Below are 22,421 nucleotides of genomic sequence, written 5' to 3' on the forward strand. Positions count from 1 at the left end.
CTGATGTGTTGCTACAAATAACCTTAACCCTTTCAAATTTGGCAAAGTTTGTCTTCGAAAATCAGGCATCTCTCCTTTCTTCCTTGTGGCATCTTGCAGGCTGACTGGACATCCATCCATCCATCCATTTTCTACCGCTTATTCCCTTTAGGGGTCGCGGGGGGCGCTGGCGCCGGCGCCTATCTCAGCTACAATCGGGCCAAAGACATGCACCTGGGGATAGGTTGATTGGCAACACTAAATTGGCCCTAGTGTGTGAATGTGAGTGTGAATGTTGTCTGTCTATCTGTGTTGGCCCTGCGATGAGATGGCGATTTGTCCAGGGTGTACCCCGCCTTCCGCTGACTGGACAGCCCGCTAATAAAGCAGATACTGCCCTCTGGTGGATAACACGTGTAGTGCATGCATCTGATCTGATATGTCAGACTTTTTAATAAAAAAAATCAGTACACTGATGATGTAGAGGGCTCAAAAACATATGTATCACTTATGATACGTTTGGCCGTCTCAGGGTTAACGTTGACCAAATGAGTCGTGGTTTAAACGACATGATAAACTGTGAATTAATTTTGATGTGGGCGTGGTGGCATGGTGCCAAACTTTGGTTTGACTTTCAACATTTAAAACATATTTTTGCGAGCCCTAACGTGCACGGAAACCCACCAATGTTTGGAAGCGTGTCCATTCTGGCAAAAACTTTGATATTTTTGGGGTTCCGAATACGAATTTTTAAAAATTTAGAAAAAATCAGCCCCTGTCACCAGATATATGGTCAGGAAAATTGCTGGAGACCTTTATCATGACAGGACGAATGTCAAAGTCTTCAAAAAACATGTTTGGAAACAAACAAAAGTCAGTCTTGTTTCAATCTGCGATTTTCAGGCCAAAAAACAAGGCTCGTACTTTAACAAAGTCGTCCTAGAGCAGGGGTGTCCAAAGTGTAGGCAGGGGGCCATTTGCGGCCTGCAGCTAATTGCTTACCGGCCCGCCACACATTCTGTAAATGCTATTTCAAAAATTTAAAAAAAAACTTAAAAAAAAAAGTGGAATGAGGTGAAATCTAACAAGAAACAGTTGCAATGTTGACACAAAGCTGTCATGCAGGCTGTTTTTCTAAAAATAATTGTTTTTCCAATTGCTCAAACAAACCAAAAAAATCAATGTTATAATCAATTATTTTCAAGGCTCCAATTACTTCAAAAACTTTATTTTAAAATGTTTTATGTGGAAAAAATATTGCATGTATTGTGTGGTTGCCATATAAAAACATCAAAGTTTTATTTACAAAAGACCATAAAACAAAACAAAATAATAGTATAAATACAAAATCGACAGATATATCTGAAGTTGATCTCATAACTTAAGTGTTAAAAGTTTAAAATGTATATTATAAAAATGTATCACTTTATATGTGGGGCACCTTTTGGATCCCAAAGATATTTAGTGGGTTTTTTATTTATCTTTACACTGTGATTACTCAAAAATATAATAGTGAATTAAAATCCTGCATTATTGATCTTGTATGGTTTTGATTACTAAATACTGCATATTTCAGTTTTACTATAAAAACAAAGTTATCTTTGACAAAAAAGGCATGAAACCCTTTTTTTTTTTTTTTTTTTTTACTTCATATCAACCTCAAGTTGATATAGAGATGTACTGTAAGCGTTAAATAATTAAAAATAATAATAATCAACTTCTTTTTCACATTTTAATGACTGAGACCCTTTATGGTCCAAGGAACACCTCAAGGTAAAAAAAAAATCCGTATATTTTCTTATGGTTTGAACATGAAAAATATCAAAATGGCCCATCCATCCATCTTCTTCCGCTTATCCGAGGTCGGGTCGCGGGGGCAGCAGCCTAAGCAGGGAAGCCCAGACTTCCCTCTCCCCAGCCACTTCGTCTAGCTCTTCCCGGGGGATCCCGAGGCGTTCCCAGGCCAGCCGGGAGACATAGTCTTCCCAACGTGTCCTGGGTCTTCCCCGTGGCCTCCTACCGGTTGGACGTGCCCTAAACACCTCCCTCGGGAGGCGTTCAGGTGGCATCCTGACCAGATGCCCGAACCACCTCATCTGGCTCCTCTCCATGTGGAGGAGCAGCGGATTTACTTTGAGTTCCTCCCGGATGACAGAGCTTCTCACCCTATCTCTAAGGGAGAGACCCGCCACACGGCGGAGGAAACTCATTTGGGCCGATTGTACCCGTGATCTTGTCCTTTCGGTCATGACCCAAAGCTCATGACCATAGGTGAGGATGGGAACGTAGATCGACCGGTAAATTGAAAGCTTTGCCTTCCGGCTCAGCTCCTTCTTCACCACAACGGATCGGTACAACGTTCGCATTACTGAAGACGCCGCACCGATCCGCCTGTCGATCTCACGATCCACTCTTCCCCCACTCGTGAACAAGACTCCTAGGTACTTGAACTCCTCCACTTGGGGCAGGCACTCCACCCTTTTCCGGGAGAGAACCATGGACTCGGATTTGGAGGTGCTGATTCTCATTCCGGCCGCTTCACACTCGGCTGCGAACCGATCCAGTGAGAGCTGAAGATCCCGGTCAGATGAAGCCATCAGGACCACATCATCTGCAAAAAGCAGAGACCCAATCCTGCGGCCACCAAACCGGAACCCCTCAATGCCTTGACTGCGCCTAGAAATTCTGTCCATGAAAGTTATGAACAGAATCGGTGACAAAGGGCAACCTTGGCGGAGTCCAACTCTCACTGGAAATGTGTTCGACTTACCGCCGGCAATGCGGACCAAGCTCTGACACTGATCATACAGGGAGCGGACCGCCACAATAAGACAGTCCGATACCCTATACTCTCTGAGCACTCCCCACAGGACTTCCCGGGGGACACGGTCCAATGCCTTCTCCAAGTCCAAATGGCCCCCATTGGGAAAACTTTGGACACCCCTGTCCTAGAGACTGAGACCAAATGAGTCGTAGTTTAAAGGACAGATACTAGACAGAGGGGCAATGACGGATTAATTTCATTAAATTTGCCTGCGCTATAAGATGTGGGCGTGGCATGGCGCCAAACTTTGATTTCAGTTTGCCACACAACTTTCGACATTTAAAACTTGTTTTTGAGAACCCTAACTTGCACGGAAACTCACTAATGTCAGCCAGTGTATCCATTCTGGCAAAAACTTTGGTATTTTTGGGGTTTAACACATTTGAAAATGGACTCTCCAGTGTCCCCTTGAACTATAGGAACAATCAGCCCCTGTCATCAGACTCACGGCCATCATGACAACTGCAGCAGTGTCGCCCTCTTGTGGTGGAAAATGATAACATTCATAACTTCCTTCCACACACCTTCATCTTCCTGCCAACTGTTGTCTTGGTATTGCTTCAATAGAGCCAGCATGAAACATCTGCTGAGATGAGTGTGGATGAATGAATGAAGGGTGAATAACATCTGTTGAAATGAGTGTGGATGAATGAATGTAGGATGAAGAACATCTGCTGAGAGGAGTTTTGGATGAATTAATGAATGAAGGATGAAGAACATCTGGTGAGATGAGTGTGGATGAATGAATGAAGGGTGAATAACATCTGTTGAAATGAGTGTGGCTGAATGAATGAAGGGTGAATAACATCTGCTGAGATGAGTGTGGATGAATGAATGTAGGGTGAAGAACATCTGCTGAGGAGTTTTGGATGAAGAACATCTGCTGAGAGGAGTTATGGATGAATGAATGAAGGATGAAGAACATCTGAGATGAGCGTGGCTGAATGAATGAAGGATGAAGAACATATGCTGAGATGAATGAAGGAGAATGAACATCTGCTGTGATCAGTGTTGATGAATGAATGAAGGATGAAGAACATCTGCTGAGATGAGTGTGGATGAATGAATGAAGGATGAACATCTGCTGAGATGAGTGTGGATGAATGAATGGATGAACATCTGCTGAGATGAGTGGGGATGAATGAATGAAGGATGAAGAACATCTGCTGAGATGAGTGGATGAATGAAGGAAGGATGAACATCTGCCGAGATGAGTGTGGATGAATGAATGAAGGAGGAAGAACATCTGCTGAGATGAGTGTGGATGAATGAAGGAATGATGAATAGCATCTGCTGACATGAGTGTGGATGAATGAATGAAGCATGAATAACATCTGCTGAGATGAGTGTGGATGAATGAATGAAGGATGAAGAAAATCTGCTGAGATGAGCGTGGATGAATGAATGTAGGGTGAAGAACATATGCTGAGATGAATGAATGAAGGATGAAGAACATCTGCTGAGATGAGTGTGGATGAATGAATGAAGGATGAAGAACATCTGCTGAGAGGAGTTTTGGATGAATTAATGAATGAAGGATGAAGAACATCTGGTGAGCTGAGTGTGGATGAATGAATGAAGGATGAAGAACATCTGGTGAGCTGAGTGTGGATGAATGAATGAAGCATGAATAACATCTGCTGAGATGAGTGTGGATGAATGAATGAAGGATGAAGAACATCTGCTGAGATGAGCGTGAATGAAGGATGAAGAACATCTGCTGAGATGAGTGTGGATGAATGAATGAAGGACGAAGAACATCTGAGAGGAGTGTTGGATGAATTAATGAATGAAGGATGAAGAACATCTGGTGAGCTGAGTGTGGATGAATGAAGGAAGGATGAACATCTGCCGAGATGAGTGTGGATGAATGAATGAAGGATGAAGAACATATGCTGAGATGAATGAATGTAGGATGAAGAACATCTGCTGAGATGAGTGTGGATGAATGAATGAAGGACGAAGAACATCTGAGAGGAGTTTTGGATGAATTAATGAATGAAGGATGAAGAACATCTGGTGAGCTGAGTGTGGATGAATGAAGGAAGGATGAACATCTGCCGAGATGTGTGGATGAATGAATGAAGGATGAAGAACATCTGAGATGAGCGTTGATGAATGAATGAAGGATGAAAAACATATGCTGAGATGAATGAATGAAAGATGAAGAACATCTGCTGAGATGAGTGTGGATGAATGAATGAAGGACGAAGAAGATCTTCTGAGAAGAGTGGATGGATGAATGAATGAAGGTGCACAGGGTTTACCTGCTGTGTGTTTCCCAGCAGACAGAGGAGGGGAAGAAGGAAAGACATCTCTCCACGTACACATTTCCTCCTTGCAAGAACTCCTTTCGTAAACGAGAACAAAATGCGACGTGAGTTGAAGAGACTTTGGTCTTGCTGAACCCGGCCAGCACTTTCTAAGCTGCCCTCCTTGTCTCCAAGGTTGGACTTGGACTCTTGTAGCAGCGATGACAACGACAACGTTGCAGGTGTGCACGTGCACCAAGTGTGTGAAAGGAGCTTGCTTTGATGGAAGTTGTGTTTCAGGCGAAGGAGGCAAACCTTCTCTGATGGACTCTTGCAGCTCAGTGCACTCCCACTTCTTCCCGCCAGACCTGCTCTCCTTGCCCGGATCCTTGCAGAGGTTCCGCGACGGGTCCAGGTAGCTCTTTTTCAAGGAGCAGTAAAAGTGCAAACATTCGCATTCCCTCATGCCGGCATTTTGCAACTTTGCCATGTTTTAAAGGTTGGACTTGGACTCGTGTTGTTCCGATGAGACTGACGTCATGACGGGTAGTGAACTCAACAATATGATTGACACATTTTAGCGGGCTGAAGTTGATGGAAGTTGTGTTTCAGGGGATCAAAGAAAACCTTCTATGATGGACTCCTGGAGCTCGGTGCACTCGCATTACTTCCCACCTGACCTGGTCTCCCTGCCTGATAACACCCGCAGGACCAGCAGACCCAGGTAGCCACACGTACTTAGTGCTCCAATCACTTCCTTGTTTTCCTGACTCATTCAAATGCTGGTCAACTGCTAGCATGATAACTTTTTTTAAGCTAATACCACAGGCATACACCTGAGAGAATGGGTGTCCAAACTACCTTGTCTTCAATTTAGTTCAAATTTTACCCATTGGGAGCTTGCAACCATTTGAATAGTCTGACAATTTTGATGCTGCCATTATGTTGTGTACAAAATTAGTCACTCAGGTCAATGACCTTTTAAGTATGCTCCAAATTATTCGTGCGCAGTATTTATTCATATGACCCAATGCAAACAACCTTCCCTAGTCATGATGTAAAAAAAAAAATTAAAAATAAATCCAACCAACACAAAAAGTCAACACACAGTCACACATAAAACACAACCTGCTCACTCAACTTTGTGGATGTTACAAAAAAACATCTTTGCACCATAAAAAAACAAACAAAAAACTACACACTTATCCATGTTTGACGCATTTTAGCCGCTTGATATTTCTGATTGATTACAAAACTCTAAGGAGGTCGTCATAGAGATAAACAAGGTAGGAGTCAAGCACTTACATACTCTTAATATCCAATTAATAATTATATATATATATATATATATATATATATATATATATATATATATATATATATATATATATATGAGAGAGAGAGAGAATAGAAAGTACTTTATTGATCCCTGGGGGAATTCAGCACCACAGTTCGCTCACAATAGACAATAATAATAATAATAAATAATATATAACATATGAGATATATAATACATGAATAATATAAATATATTCTACATATCTTCTATATTTAAGTGTAGTTAAGAAGGAACATGTATTTGATATATATATATATATATATATATATATATATATATATATATATATATATATATATATATATATATATATATATATAAATTAGGGCTGTCAAGTGAATATCGTTTTTATTTAATCCCACTCTAAATTTGTGATTAATCACAATTAATCAAGCGTTATGCATGAAAAAAAAAACATATATTTTGACACACACACAATGGTGTAGTCAGAATGTCATACAGTATTGTAATCCGAAATCTTTTACTGATCTGCAAGTCATTGATTTGCTCAAAACATGGTAAACATTAACAGAAACGTCCATCCAGACGTCCTAAAATGTACCAAGGCCTTATTTCTGAGATAGCTTAGCGATTAGCATGCCTTTTCTACTTGGTGTATACATGTTTAGTCTTGTCTTCCAGTAATAATGACACTTCATGTACTAAAAAAATGCAGTTTATTTTCCGTAATGGAGGTGATTAATATTAGCTTAGGAGAGCGGCTCCACACTGTGTATAGACATACACACAGTTAACTGTGAGTCGAGGGATCAAAACGGTGTGTCAGCCAGACTGCATCAGCGTTCATGATGGGCATCTATCCGCAATGATGATCATCCACTTTTTGACCAAAAGGGTGAGGTACTGATCGGTGGCCGGACGGATCGATGCATCCCAAGTTTTCCACAAGCGTGCAAAGGTGCATCGTCAACAATGCAGGCTGTCTTCCAGGGTACAACCAGTCTTTCCAACCTCGGGTCCTCTGATCACGCCTGGAAGAGCCAGCCTGGCTGATGACTTGACGATAATCGGTGGAAATCAAACGGGGATCTTTGTCAACTACGTTAAAGCTGGTTCAGTAGCAGAACTTTGTGGACTGAAGGAGGGCAGTGAGCTTCTTGAGGTATGCATCAGTACAGCCATTGTATGAAGGGTTCCAACCTTTGTTGACCTTTTCCACTCAGATCTTAACACCGAATTAGCCTTCTTACTCTCGATTTTAATCTTATTCAATATTTATGTCTAACCTTTTTTTTATCATTTATAAATCTGTAACCTGTTTTGAAAAAGTATCCTTATTAAGATCATACTAAATATACCGTATTTCCTTTAATTGCCGCTGGGGCGCTAATTAATTGAAAACCTTTTCTCACTCTGGTGCTTACCAAAGACATGCGGTAAATTTAGGCCTGCGCTTAAACATTTGAGTGTGATGTAAGGATACCATCGTGTAAAGCACATTTAATAAAAAAAAAACGTTATTATGGTCTTACCTTTACTTATAAATGAAGTCCATGCAGCTCCTTCTGATCAAAAGCATCGATAACTTGTTTATAGAAGTTTTCCTTATCTTTCTTCAGTTTTAAAAGTCTCTCTGTCTTGATGGAGATCTTCCTTTAATACCTCCTGCTTCGATTGAAAGTCCAGTTTAGAAAACTGTTTTATTTTAGATATGTAATCCTCCTTGTAAAAAGTGCAAGCGAGAGGAAAAAATAAACGATCGCTGCTCACTCTTGCTGCTTGTTGTCACTTCTTCTGCAGCCGAGTAGTCGCAAGAAGGATCACTAGCGCCCTCTACCACCAGGAGGCGGGAGTCTTTTAATGAGTCATATTTGACACACGCAGCTACGGTATATTAATAAAACATAGCTGCTTACTGTTCTTTTTAGCATATTCAATAGCTTGGACCTTAAATCCTACTGAATAGCTCTTAATCTTCTTCCCTTTATGCCATTTCAAATGATTGAAATCAGCCTCCTCCATTTTGAAAATGATGACAGGTGAAGTGTCACTCGTGACGTGACGAGTTTGACCCGGCGGAAATTCCAGGCATATGCTAATTATTTTGCGATAGGAGTTTGACCCGGCGAAAATTCTAGACATACACTAATAAATATATTTTGCGAAACGAGTTTGACCCGGCATTAATTCTAGACAGGTGCATACTATATACCCGGCGGCAATTCAAAGATATCCGGTATATTTTAGTCCCCAAAAAGCGTCCCGGTTGCTGACAAGGTGTGGTACATGTCATGTCCAGCTGGAGCGAGTTCTTTTGGGCGGTGGCAGCGTGCCGTTCAGCCAGTGCACAGCTGAGGTGGCACACCTGAGTCTGCAGTGGTGGACGGAACCTTCAGCGCTCAAACACCAGAGCAACCAGGAGGGTGAGTCCGCACGCACCCACTGGGTCTTGCCCACTTTGCCTGACACTCAGCCACTTCCTGTCCTCAGCCTACGCCAAGCTGTGCGCCCGTATCTCCCTGCCCCCTTTCAATGGCAGCGACTCTTTTTACATGCGGGTCAATCTCAACATGGAGGCTCTCTGCGACCCGTCGTACCTGGGGGTGTCCTGTGATGACATCATCCACGTGACGGACACCAGGCACAATGGCAAGTACAGCTGGCGCTGCTGTCTGGTGGACCCGGACTCTGCCAGCCCCCTGCAGGCCGGGGACATGCCCAACTATGACAGGTGAGTCCTGCACATTATCACGTGTATTCTTCAAATAGGTGTTATGAGGAGGGGGTGAACTACAATATATCATACTGACAGTAGTATTTGACTCTTGCAGTATTTATGTACACAATATGGCAATTCTAGTCTATTTTAAGTGAACTGCAATCCATAATATTCAAAGTAGTATTTGTGTTTATATATGTATATACAAACCCCGTTTCCATATGAGTTGGGAAATTGTGTTAGATGTAAATATAATCAATCAATCAATCAATCAATGTTTATTTATATAGCCCCAAATCACAAATGTCTCAAAGGACTGCACAAATCATTACGACTACAACATCCTCGGAAGAACCCACAAAAGGGCAAGGAAAACTCACACCCAGTGGGCAGGGAGAATTCACATTCAGTGGGACGCCAGTGACAATGCTGACTATGAGAAACCTTGGAGAGGACCTCAGATGTGGGCAACCCCCCCCCTCTAGGGGACCGAAAGCAATGGATGTCGAGCGGGTCTAACATGATACTGTGAAAGTTCAATCCATAGTGGCTCCAAGACAGCAGTGAGAGTCCCGGAGTAAAATGATTTGCAAATCCTTTTCAACCCATATTCAATTGAATGCACTACAAAGACAAGATATTTGATGTTCAAACTCATAAACTTGATTTTTTTTGCAAATAATAATTAACTTAGAATTTCATGGCCTCAACAAGTGCCAAAGTAGTTGGGAAAGGGCATGTTCACCACTGTGTTACATCACCTTTTTTTTAACAACACTCAATAAACGTTTGGGAACTGAGGAAACCAATTGTTGAAGCTTTGAAAGTGAAATTATTTCCCATTCTTGTTTTATGTAGAGCTTCAGTTGTCGTATTTTACGCTTCATAATGCGCCACACATTTTCCATGGGAGACAGGTCTGGACTGCAGGCGGGCCAGGAAAGTACCCGCACTCTTTTACTACGAAGCCACGCTGTTGAAACACTTGTCTTGCTGAAATAAGCAGGGGCGTCCATGATAACGTTGCTTGGATGACAACATATGTTGTTCCAAAACCTGTATGTACCTTTCAGCATTAATGGTGCCTTCACAGATGTGTAAGTTACCCATGCCTTGGGCACTAATGCACCCCCATACCATCACACATGCTGGCTTTTCAACTTTGCGCCTATAACAATCCGAATGGTTATTTTCCTCTTTGTTCCGGAGGACACCACGTCCTCTGTTTCCAAATATAATTTGAAATGTGGACTCGTCAGACCACAGAAGACTTTTCCATTTTGCATCAGTCCATCTTAGGTGAGCTCGGGCCCAGTCAAGCCGGCGGCGTTTCAGGATATTGTTGATAAATGGCTTTGGCTTTGCTTAGCAGAGTTTTAACTTGCACTTACAGATGTAGCGACCAACTGTGGTTACTGACAGTGGTTTTATGAAGTGTTCCTGAGCCCATGTGGTGATATCCTTTACACACTGTCGGTTTTTGATGTAGTACCGCCTGAGGGATCAAAAGTCCGTAATATCATTGCTTAAGTGCTGTGATTTCTCCAGATTCTCTGAACTTTTTGATGATTTTACGGACCGTAGATGGTAAAATTCCTAAATTCCTTGCAATAGCTCGTTGAGAAATGCTCTTCTAAAACTGTTCGACAATTTGCTTACAAAGTGGTGACCCTCGCCCCATCCTTGTTTGTGAATGACTTAGCATTTCATGGAAGCTGCTTTTATACCCGATCATGGCACCCACCTGTTCCCAATTAGCCTGCACACCTGTGGGATGTTCCAAATAAGTGTTTGATGAGCATTCCTCAACCTTATCGGTATTTATTACCACCTTTCCCAACTTCTTTGTCACGTGTTGCTGGCATCAAATTCTAAAGTTAATGCTTATTTGCCCAAAAAAAACATGTTTATCAGTTTGAACATCAAATATGTTGTCTTTGTAGCATATTCAACTGAATATGGGTTGAAAATGGTTTGCAAATCATTGTATTCTGTTTATATTTACATCTAACACAATTTCCTAACTCATATGGAAACGGGGTTTGTATGTATATATATATATATCAATCAATCAATCAATCAATGTTTACTTATATAGCCCTAAATCACTAGTGTCTCAAAGGGCTGCACAAACCACCACGACATCCTCGGTAGGCCCACATAAGGGCAAGGAAAACTCACACCCAGTGGGACATTGGTGACAATAATGACTATGAGAACCTTAGAGAGGAGGAAAGCAATGGATGTCGAGCGGATCTAACATGATACTGTGAAAGTTCAATCCACAATGGATACAACACAGTCGCGAGAGTCCAGTCCAAAGAGGATCCAAAACACAGCAGCGAGAGTCCCGTTCACAGCGGAGCCAGCAGGAAACCATCCCAAGCGTAGGCGGACCAGCAGCGCAGAGATGTCCCCAGCCGATACACAGGCGAGCAGTACATGGCCACCGGATCGGACCGGACCCCCTCCACACGGGAGAGTGGGACATAGAAGAAAAAGAAAAGAAACGGCAGATCAACTGGTCTAAAAAGGGAGTATATTTAAAGGCTAGAGTATACAAATGAGTTTTAAGGTGAGACTTAAATGCTTCTACTGAGGTGGCATCGCGAACTGTTACCGGGAGGGCATTCCAGAGTACTGGAGCCCGAACGGAAAATGCTCTATAGCCCGCAGACTTTTTTTGGGCTTTGGGAATCACTAATAAGCCGGAGTCCTTTGAAGGCAGATTTCTTGCCGGGACATATGGTACAATACAATCGGCAAGATAGGATGGAGCTAGACCGTGTAGTATTTTATACGTAAGTAGTAAAACCTTAAAGTCACATCTTAAGTGCACAGGAAGCCAGTGCAGGTGAGCCAGTATAGGTATATATGTATGTATATATGTATATAAAGGTATATACAGTATAGTTATATATGTATGTATATATGTATATAAAGGTATATACAGTATAGTTATATATGTATGTATATATGTATATAAAGGTATATACAGTACAGGCGTAATGTGATCAAACTTTCTTGTTCTTGTCAAAAGTCTAGCAGCCGCATTTTGTACCAACTGTAATCTTTTAATGCTAGACATGGGGAGACCCGAAAATAATACGTTACAGTAGTCGAGGCAAGACGTAACAAACGCATGGATAATGATCTCAGCGTCTTTAGTGGACAGAATGGAGCGAATTTTAGCGATATTACGGAGATGAAAGAAGGCCGTTTTAGTAACGCTTTTAATGTGTGACTCAAAGGAGAGAGTTGGGTCGAAGATAATACCCAGATTCTTTACCGTGTCGCCTTGTTTAATTGTTTGGTTGTCAAATGTTAGAGTTGTATTATTAAATAGAGTTCGGTGTCTAGCAGGACCGATAATCAGCATTTCCGTTTTAGAAAACACGTGTCTCTTGAAGTAGCACCATAATGGTAAACATTAAAATATAGTACCGTCGTAGGACTAAATATTCATTATGGAGTGGCGTAACTTGGTTGGTAAAGCGGCCGTGCCAGCACCTGGAGGGTTCCAGGTTGGATTCCTGCTTCCACCACCTAAGTCACTGCTCTCAGTTTCACCCACACTGCTCTACATGTCACCTAAAGATGGAGCTCATGGGTTTTACTATGTAAAGAGCTTTGATTCTTTAGAGAAAAGTGCTACATAAATATAATTGACATTAAAATCGAGGCAGCGTTTATATTTAAGAAGTATATTTGATATTTTTGGCAACTTCAACACGACACACAGTTTGAACAGTAACATAATATAGGGAATATAGGGAAATAAAACACTATTTTAATAAGAGATTCTTTGGCGTACCACCAGATGGCGCCTGTGTACCACTAGTGGCACACATAGCACAGTAGTACTTCAAGTGTACACACATCAACACTATTTTACTTATACTTAATGTTTGTGTATTTTTATTCTATATTCGATGAAAATGCTACACAATAGTTTAGGTGAAGGAAAATTCCCACTTGTGATTTCGCTGCCAAAGCATGAAATATGGAGACAGAAAGACAACAAAGTAATACAATCAATATTTCAGAAGTCAGAAAAAAACATTTTGAACGACACTTTGCAAGGATCGGTTCCTCAAGATCTAAATCACTTCCAAGAGCCATGAATCCCATCTCTAGCTTGGAGCTCAGGGAACCTCAAACTGTGACACGGTATCCGGGCTCCACCTAGTGGTGCACCAAAGAATCATACAACCAAAGTACAGTGTTGTATTTCCTTACACAGTGTTACTGTTCAAACTGTGTGTAATGTGACATGTACCTCTGCCTTGTTTTTGATGAACACTTAGTCCTACTACGCTACTGTATTTCACTGTTGGTCATTATGGTGCTACTTGGAGAACCAAGTATTTTGTGAGGTGCTACTTGGAGAACCAAGTATTATGTGAGGTGTTACTTGGAGAACCAAGTGTTATGTGAGGTGCTACTTAGAGAACCAAGTGTTATGTGAGGTGCTACTTAGAGAACCAAGTGTTATGTGAGGTGCTACTTAGAGAACCAAGTGTTATGTGAGGTGCTACTTGGAGAACCAAGTGTTATGTGAGGTGCTACTTAGAGAACCAAGTGTTATGTGAGGTGCTACTTGGAGAACCAAGTGTTATGTGAGGTGTTACTTGGAGAACCAAGTCTTATGTGAGGTGCTCCTTGGAGAACCAAGTGTTATGTGAGGTGCTACTTGGAGAACCAAGTGTTATGTGAGGTGCTACTTGGAGAACCAAGTGTTATGTGAGGTGCTCCTTGGAGAACCAAGTGTTATGTGAGGTGCTCCTTGGAGTACCAAGTGTTATGTGAGGTGCTACTTAGAGAACCAAGTGTTATATGAGGTGCTACTTGGAGTACCAAGTGTTATGTGAGGTGCTACTTAGAGAACCAAGTGTTATGTGAGGTGCTACTTGGAGAACCAAGTGTTATGTGAGGTGCTACTTGGAGAACCAAGTGTTATGTGAGGTGCTACTTGGAGAACCAAGTGTTATGTGAGGTGCTACTTAGAGAACCAAGTGTTATGTGAGGTGTTACTTGGAGAACCGAGTGTTATGTGAGGTGCTCCTTGGAGAACCAAGTGTTATGTGAGGTGCTACTTGGAGAACCAAGTGTTATGTGAGGTGCTACTTAAAGAACCAAGTGTTATGTGAGGTGCTCCTTGGAGAACCAAGTGTTATGTGAGGTGCTACTTGGAGAACCAAGTGTTATTTGAGGTGTTACTTGGAGAACCAAGTGTTATGTGAGGTGCTCCTTGGAGAACCAAGTGTTATATGAGGTGCTCCTTGGAGAACCAAGTGTTATGTGAGGTGCTACTTGGAGAACCAAGTGTTATTTGAGGTGCTCCTTGGAGAACCAAATGTTATGTGAGGTGCTACTTGGAGAACCAAGTGTTATTTGAGGTGCTCCTTGGAGAACCAAGTGTTATGTGAGGTGCTCCTTGGAGAACCAAGTGTTATGTGAGGTGCTCCTTGGAGAACCAAGTGTTATATGAGGTGCTACTTGGAGAACCAAGTGTTATGTGAGGTGCTCCTTGGAGAACCAAGTGTTATGTGAGGTGCTCCTTGGAGTACCAAGTGTTATGTGAGGTGCTACTTAGAGAACCAAGTGTTATATGAGGTGCTACTTGGAGTACCAAGTGTTATGTGAGGTGCTACTTAGAGAACCAAGTGTTATATGAGGTGCTACTTGGAGAACCAAGTGTTATGTGAGGTGCTACTTGGAGAACCAAGTGTTATATGAGGTGCTACTTGGAGAACCAAGTGTTATGTGAGGTGCTACTTGGAGAACCAAGTGTTATGTGAGATGCTACTTGGAGAACCAAGTGTTATGTGAGGTGCTACTTAGAGAACCAAGTGTTATGTGAGGTGCTACTTGGAGAACCAAGTGTTATGTGAGGTGCTACTTAGAGAACCAAGTGTTATGTGAGGTGCTACTTGGAGAACCAAGTGTTATGTGAGGTGCTACTTGGAGAACCAAGTGTTATGTGAGGTGCTACTTGGAGAACCAAGTGTTATGTGAGGTGCTACTTGGAGAACCAAGTGTTATATGAGGTGCTACTTGGAGAACCAAGTGTTATGTGAGGTGCTACTTGGAGAACCAAGTGTTATATGAGGTGCTACTTGGAGAACCAAGTGTTATGTGAGGTGCTACTTGGAGAACCAAGTGTTATGTGAGATGCTACTTGGAGAACCAAGTGTTATGTGAGGTGCTACTTAGAGAACCAAGTGTTATGTGAGGTGCTACTTGGAGAACCAAGTGTTATGTGAGGTGCTACTTAGAGAACCAAGTGTTATGTGAGGTGCTACTTGGAGAACCAAGTGTTATGTGAGGTGCTACTTGGAGAACCAAGTGTTATGTGAGGTGCTACTTGGAGAACCAAGTGTTTTCTGAGGTGTCTGGAGTAGTACTTGGAAAAAGTTTAAGAACCAAGCTAAATAAGGAATTATTTCTATTTCCTCAGCTCCTATGAACATGAAAATAACTTCTCATGTCTCATTACTTCATGTAGAGCACAGCAGCTGCTGATGTTCCTGGTGCAGAAAGACTTCAAACAGAAGGTACACTATTCATGTTGTCATTGTCTCCCTGTAGTTCTAATACAAACTATTCATGTTGTCATCGTCTCCATGTACTGTAATTATATTATGAACTATTCATGTTGTCATGTCTCCATGTAGTTCTAATATGAACTATTCATGTTGTCATTGTCTCCATGTAGTTCTAATATAAACTATTCATGTTGTCATCGTCTCCATGTACTGTAATTATATTATGAACTATTCATGTTGTCATGTCTCCATGTAGTTCTAATATAAACTTATTCATGTTGTCATGTCTCCATGTAGTTCTACTCCAAACTATTCATGTCGTCATCGTCTCCATGTACTGTAATTATATTATAAACTATTCATGTTGTCATGTCTCCATGTAGTTCTAATATGAACTATTCATGTTGTCATTGTCTCCATGTAGTTCTAATATAAACTATTCATGTTGTCATCGTCTCCATGTACTGTAATTATATTATGAACTATTCATGTTGTCATGTCTCCATGTAGTTCTAATATGAACTATTCATGTTGTCATTGTCTCCATGTAGTTCTAATATAAACTATTCATGTTGTCATCGTCTCCATGTACTGTAATTATATTATGAACTATTCATGTTGTCATGTCTCCATGTAGTTCTAATATAAACTTATTCATGTTGTCATGTCTCCATGTAGTTCTACTCTAAACTATTCATGTCGTCATCGTCTCCATGTACTGTAATTATATTATAAACTATTCATGTTGTCATCGTCTCCATGTACTGTAATTATATTATAAACTATTCATGTTGACATGTCTCCATGTAGTTCTAATATAAACTGTTCATGTTGTCATGTCCCCATGTAGTTCTACTCTAAACTATTCATGTTGTCATCGTCTCCATTTACTGTAATTATATTAACTATTCATGTTGTCATGTCTCCATGTAGTTCTAATATAAACTATTCATGTTGTCATCGTCTCCATTTACTGTAATTATATTAACTATTCATGTTGTCATGTCCCCATGTAGTTCTACTCTAAACTATTCATGTTGTCATCGTCTCCATTTACTGTAATTATATTAACTATTCATGTTGTCATGTCTCCATGTAGTTCTACCATAAACTTATTCATGTTATCATGCAATTCAAGGAGAAGTCCTGTGCTCGTGTTAGACTGGTCCAGGCTGTGAACCCCAGCTGTCGTGAAGTGGCCCCCAAACAGCAGCAGGTTCTTTACACACTGAACAAACGTGAGAGCAACGCAACACAACACCACACCTTCCTTTTTCATACCTTCTGGGCACATTGTTGTTGAGTTGTCAGGAGGTATATGGTTGTGTGCACATTGTTGTTGAGTTGTCAGGAGGTATATGGTTGTGTGCACATTGTTGTTGAGTTGTCAGGAGGTATATGGTTGTGTGCACATCGTTGTTGAGTTGTCAGGAGGTATATGGTTGTGTGCACAGTGTTGTTGAGTTGTCAGGAGGTATATGGTTGTGTGCACATTGTTGTTGAGTTGTCAGGAGGTATATGGGTGTGTGCACATTGTTGTTGAGTTGTCAGGAGGTATATGGTTGTGTGCACATTGTTGTTGAGTTGTCAGGAGGTATATGGTTGTGTGCACAGTGTTGTTGAGTTGTCAGGAGGTATATGGTTGTGTGCACATTGTTGTTGAGTTGTCAGGAGGTATATGGTTGTGTGCACATCGTTGTTGAGTTGTCAGGAGGTATATGGTTGTGTGCACAGTGTTGTTGAGTTGTCAGGAGGTATATGGTTGTGTGCACATTGTTGTTGAGTTGTCAGGAGGTATATGGGTGTGTGCACATTGTTGTTGAGTTGTCAGGAGGTATATGGTTGTGTGCACATTGTTGTTGAGTTGTCAGGAGGTATATGGGTGTGTGCACAGTGTTGTTGAGGTGTCAGGAGGTATATGGTTGTGTGCACAGTGTTGTTGAGTTGTCAGGAGGTATATGGTTGTGTGCACATTGTTGTTGAGTTGTCAGGAGGTATATGGTTGTGTGCACAGTGTTGTTGAGTTGTCAGGAGGTATATGGTTGTGTGCACATTGTTGTTGAGTTGTCAGGAGGTATATGGTTGTGTGCACATTGTTGTTGAGTTGTCAGGAGGTATATGGTTGTGTGCACATTGTTGTTGAGTTGTCAGGAGGTATATGGTTGTGTGCACATTGTTGTTGAGTTGTCAGGAGGTATATGGTTGTGTGCACAGTGTTGTTGAGTTGTCAGGAGGTATATGGTTGTGTGCACATTGTTGTTGAGTTGTCAGGAGGTATATAGTTGTGTGCACAGTGTTGTTGAGTTGTCAGGAGGTATATGGTTGTGTGCACATTGTTGTTGAGTTGTCAGGAGGTATATGGTTGTGTGCACATTGTTGTTGAGTTGTCAGGAGGTATATGGTTGTGTGCACATTGTTGTTGAGTTGTCAGGAGGTATATGGTTGTGTGCACATTGTTGTTGAGTTGTCAGGAGGTATATGGTTGTGTGCACAGTGTTGTTGAGTTGTCAGGAGGTATATGGTTGTGTGCACATTGTTGTTGAGTTGTCAGGAGGTATATGGTTGTGTGCACAGTGTTGTTGAGTTGTCAGGAGGTATATGGTTGTGTGCACATTGTTGTTGAGTTGTCAGGAGGTATATGGTTGTGTGCACATTGTTGTTGAGTTGTCAGGAGGTATATGGTTGTGTGCACATTGTTGTTGAGTTGTCAGGAGGTATATGGTTGTGTGCACATTGTTGTTGAGTTGTCAGGAGGTATATGGTTGTGTGCACATTGTTGTTGAGTTGTCAGGAGGTATATGGTTGTGTGCACATTGTTGTTGAGTTGTCAGGAGGTATATGGTTGTGTGCACATTGTTGTTGAGTTGTCAGGAGGTATATGGTTGTGTGCACAGTGTTGTTGAGTTGTCAGGAGGTATATGGTTGTGTGCACATTGTTGTTGAGTTGTCAGGAGGTATATGGTTGTGTGCACATTGTTGTTGAGTTGTCAGGAGGTATATGGTTGTGTGCACATTGTTGTTGAGGTGTCAGGAGGTATATGGTTGTGTGCACATTGTTGTTGAGTTGTCAGGAGGTATATGGTTGTGTGCACATTGTTGTTGAGTTGTCAGGAGGTATATGGGTGTGTGCACAGTGTTGTTGAGGTGTCAGGAGGTATATGGTTGTGTGCACATTGTTGTTGAGTTGTCAGGAGGTATATGGTTGTGTGCACATTGTTGTTGAGTTGTCAGGAGGTATATGGTTGTGTGCACATTGTTGTTGAGTTGTCAGGAGGTATATGGGTGTGTGCACATTGTTGTTGAGTTGTCAGGAGGTATATGGTTGTGTGCACATTGTTGTTGAGTTGTCAGGAGGTATATGGTTGTGTGCACATTGTTGTTGAGTTGTCAGGAGGTATATGGTTGTGTGCACAGTGTTGTTGAGGTGTCAGGAGGTATATGGTTGTGTGCACAGTGTTGTTGAGGTGTCAGGAGGTATATGGTTGTGTGCACAGTGTTGTTGAGTTGTCAGGAGGTATATGGTTGTGTGCACATTGTTGTTGAGTTGTCAGGAGGTATATGGGTGTGTGCACATTGTTGTTGAGTTGTCAGGAGGTATATGGTTGTGTGCACATTGTTGTTGAGTTGTCAGGAGGTATATGGGTGTGTGCACATTGTTGTTGAGTTGTCAGGAGGTATATGGTTGTGTGCACATTGTTGTTGAGTTGTCAGGAGGTATATGGTTGTGTGCACATTGTTGTTGAGGTGTCAGGAGGTATATGGTTGTGTGCACATTGTTGTTGAGTTGTCAGGAGGTATATGGGTGTGTGCACATTGTTGTTGAGTTGTCAGGAGGTATATGGTTGTGTGCACATTGTTGTTGAGTTGTCAGGAGGTATATGGGTGTGTGCACATTGTTGTTGAGTTGTCAGGAGGTATATGGTTGTGTGCACATTGTTGTTGAGTTGTCAGGAGGTATATGGTTGTGTGCACATTGTTGTTGAGGTGTCAGGAGGTATATGGTTGTGTGCACATTGTTGTTGAGTTGTCAGGAGGTATATGGGTGTGTGCACAGTGTTGTTGAGGTGTCAGGAGGTATATGGTTGTGTGCACAGTGTTGTTGAGTTGTCAGGAGGTATATGGGTGTGTGCACATTGTTGTTGAGTTGTCAGGAGGTATATGGTTGTGTGCACATTGTTGTTGAGTTGTCAGGAGGTATATGGTTGTGTGCACATTGTTGTTGAGTTGTCAGGAGGTATATGGTTGTGTGCACATTGTTGTTGAGTTGTCAGTAGGTATATGGTTGTGTGCACAGTGTTGTTGAGTTGTCAGGAGGTTTATGGGTGTGTGCACATTGTTGTTGAGTTGTCAGGAGGTATATGGTTGTGTGCACATTGTTGTTGAGTTGTCAGGAGGTATATGGTTGTGTGCACATTGTTGTTGAGTTGTCAGGAGGTATATGGTTGTGTGCACAGTGTTGTTGAGTTGTCAGGAGGTATATGGTTGTGTGCACAGTGTTGTTGAGGTGTCAGGAGGTATATGGTTGTGTGCACATTGTTGTTGAGTTGTCAGGAGGTATATGGTTGTGTGCACATTGTTGTTGAGTTGTCAGGAGGTATATGGTTGTGTGCACAGTGTTGTTGAGTTGTCAGGAGGTATATGGTTGTGTGCACAGTGTTGTTGAGTTGTCAGGAGGTATATGGTTGTGTGCACAGTGTTGTTGAGTTGTCAGGAGGTATATGGTTGTGTGCACAGTGTTGTTGAGTTGTCAGGAGGTATATGGTTGTGTGCACAGTGTTGTTGAGTTGTCAGGAGGTATATGGTTGTGTGCACAGTGTTGTTGAGGTGTCAGGAGGTATATGGTTGTGTGCACATTGTTGTTGAGTTGTCAGGAGGTATATGGTTGTGTGCACATTGTTGTTGAGTTGTCAGGAGGTATATGGTTGTGTGCACAGTGTTGTTGAGTTGTCAGGAGGTATATGGTTGTGTGCACAGTGTTGTTGAGTTGTCAGGAGGTATATGGTTGTGTGCACAGTGTTGTTGAGTTGTCAGGAGGTATATGGTTGTGTGCACAGTGTTGTTGAGTTGTCAGGAGGTATATGGTTGTGTGCACATTGTTGTTGAGTTGTCAGGAGGTATATGGTTGTGTGCACATTGTTGTTGAGTTGTCAGGAGGTATATGGTTGTGTGCACAGTGTTGTTGAGTTGTCAGGAGGTATATGGTTGTGTGCACAGTGTTGTTGAGTTGTCAGGAGGTATATGGTTGTGTGCACAGTGTTGTTGAGTTGTCAGGAGGTATATGGTTGTGTGCACAGTGTTGTTGAGTTGTCAGGAGGTATATGGTTGTGTGCACAGTGTTGTTGAGTTGTCAGGAGGTATATGGTTGTGTGCACAGTGTTGTTGAGTTGTCAGGAGGTATATGGTTGTGTGCACAGTGTTGTTGAGTTGTCAGGAGGTATATGGTTGTGTGCACAGTGTTGTTGAGTTGTCAGGAGGTATATGGTTGTGTGCACATTGTTGTTGAGTTGTCAGGAGGTATATGGTTGTGTGCACAGTGTTGTTGAGTTGTCAGGAGGTATATGGTTGTGTGCACAGTGTTGTTGAGGTGTCAGGAGGTATATGGTTGTGTGCACATTGTTGTTGAGTTGTCAGGAGGTATATGGTTGTGTGCACATTGTTGTTGAGTTGTCAGGAGGTATATGGTTGTGTGCACATTGTTGTTGAGTTGTCAGGAGGTATATGGTTGTGTGCACATTGTTGTTGAGTTGTCAGGAGGTATATGGTTGTGTGCACATTGTTGTTGAGTTGTCAGGAGGTATATGGTTGTGTGCACAGTGTTGTTGAGTTGTCAGGAGGTATATGGTTGTGTGCACATTGTTGTTGAGTTGTCAGGAGGTATATGGTTGTGTGCACAGTGTTGTTGAGTTGTCAGGAGGTATATGGTTGTGTGCACATTGTTGTTGAGTTGTCAGGAGGTATATGGGTGTGTGCACAGTGTTGTTGAGTTGTCAGGAGGTATATGGTTGTGTGCACAGTGTTGTTGAGTTGTCAGGAGGTATATGGTTGTGTGCACATTGTTGTTGAGTTGTCAGGAGGTATATGGTTGTGTGCACAGTGTTGTTGAGGTGTCAGGAGGTATATGGTTGTGTGCACATTGTTGTTGAGTTGTCAGGAGGTATATGGTTGTGTGCACATTGTTGTTGAGTTGTCAGGAGGTATATGGTTGTGTGCACAGTGTTGTTGAGTTGTCAGGAGGTATATGGTTGTGTGCACATTGTTGTTGAGTTGTCAGGAGGTATATGGTTGTGTGCACATTGTTGTTGAGTTGTCAGGAGGTATATGGTTGTGTGCACAGTGTTGTTGAGGTGTCAGGAGGTATATGGTTGTGTGCACACTGTTGTTGAGTTGTCAGGAGGTATATGGTTGTGTGCACATTGTTGTTGAGGTGTCAGGAGGTATATGGTTGTGTGCACATTGTTGTTGAGTTGTCAGGAGGTATATGGTTGTGTGCACAGTGTTGTTGAGTTGTCAGGAGGTATATGGTTGTGTGCACAGTGTTGTTGAGGTGTCAGGAGGTATATGGTTGTGTGCACATTGTTGTTGAGTTGTCAGGAGGTATATGGTTGTGTGCACAGTGTTGTTGAGTTGTCAGGAGGTATATGGTTGTGTGCACAGTGTTGTTGAGGTGTCAGGAGGTATATGGTTGTGTGCACATTGTTGTTGAGTTGTCAGGAGGTATATGGTTGTGTGCACAGTGTTGTTGAGTTGTCAGGAGGTATATGGTTGTGTGCACATTGTTGTTGAGTTGTCAGGAGGTATA

At 42.0% G+C, this 22,421-nt stretch overlaps 1 protein-coding gene across 1 annotated transcript in view; it reads left to right on the forward strand.

Moving 5' to 3' along the window:
* zmp:0000000896 (caspase recruitment domain-containing protein 10) overlaps window positions 1-22,421 on the forward strand; it is a 65,660-nt gene that overhangs the window by 25,926 nt on the left and 17,313 nt on the right. The window contains exons 12-21 of the mRNA XM_061884828.1: window positions 5,092-5,180; window positions 5,251-5,297; window positions 5,356-5,470; window positions 5,555-5,601; window positions 5,668-5,779; window positions 7,346-7,517; window positions 8,655-8,778; window positions 8,846-9,086; window positions 15,583-15,631; window positions 16,761-16,860. Of these exons, the coding sequence (XP_061740812.1) occupies window positions 5,092-5,180; window positions 5,251-5,297; window positions 5,356-5,470; window positions 5,555-5,601; window positions 5,668-5,779; window positions 7,346-7,517; window positions 8,655-8,778; window positions 8,846-9,086; window positions 15,583-15,631; window positions 16,761-16,860 (1,096 nt within the window). The remainder of the gene's footprint in view (window positions 1-5,091; window positions 5,181-5,250; window positions 5,298-5,355; window positions 5,471-5,554; window positions 5,602-5,667; window positions 5,780-7,345; window positions 7,518-8,654; window positions 8,779-8,845; window positions 9,087-15,582; window positions 15,632-16,760; window positions 16,861-22,421) is intronic.

Source organism: Nerophis ophidion, linkage group LG23 (assembly GCF_033978795.1).
Source record: "Nerophis ophidion isolate RoL-2023_Sa linkage group LG23, RoL_Noph_v1.0, whole genome shotgun sequence".
In the NCBI taxonomy this organism is placed as follows: domain Eukaryota; kingdom Metazoa; phylum Chordata; class Actinopteri; order Syngnathiformes; family Syngnathidae; genus Nerophis; species Nerophis ophidion.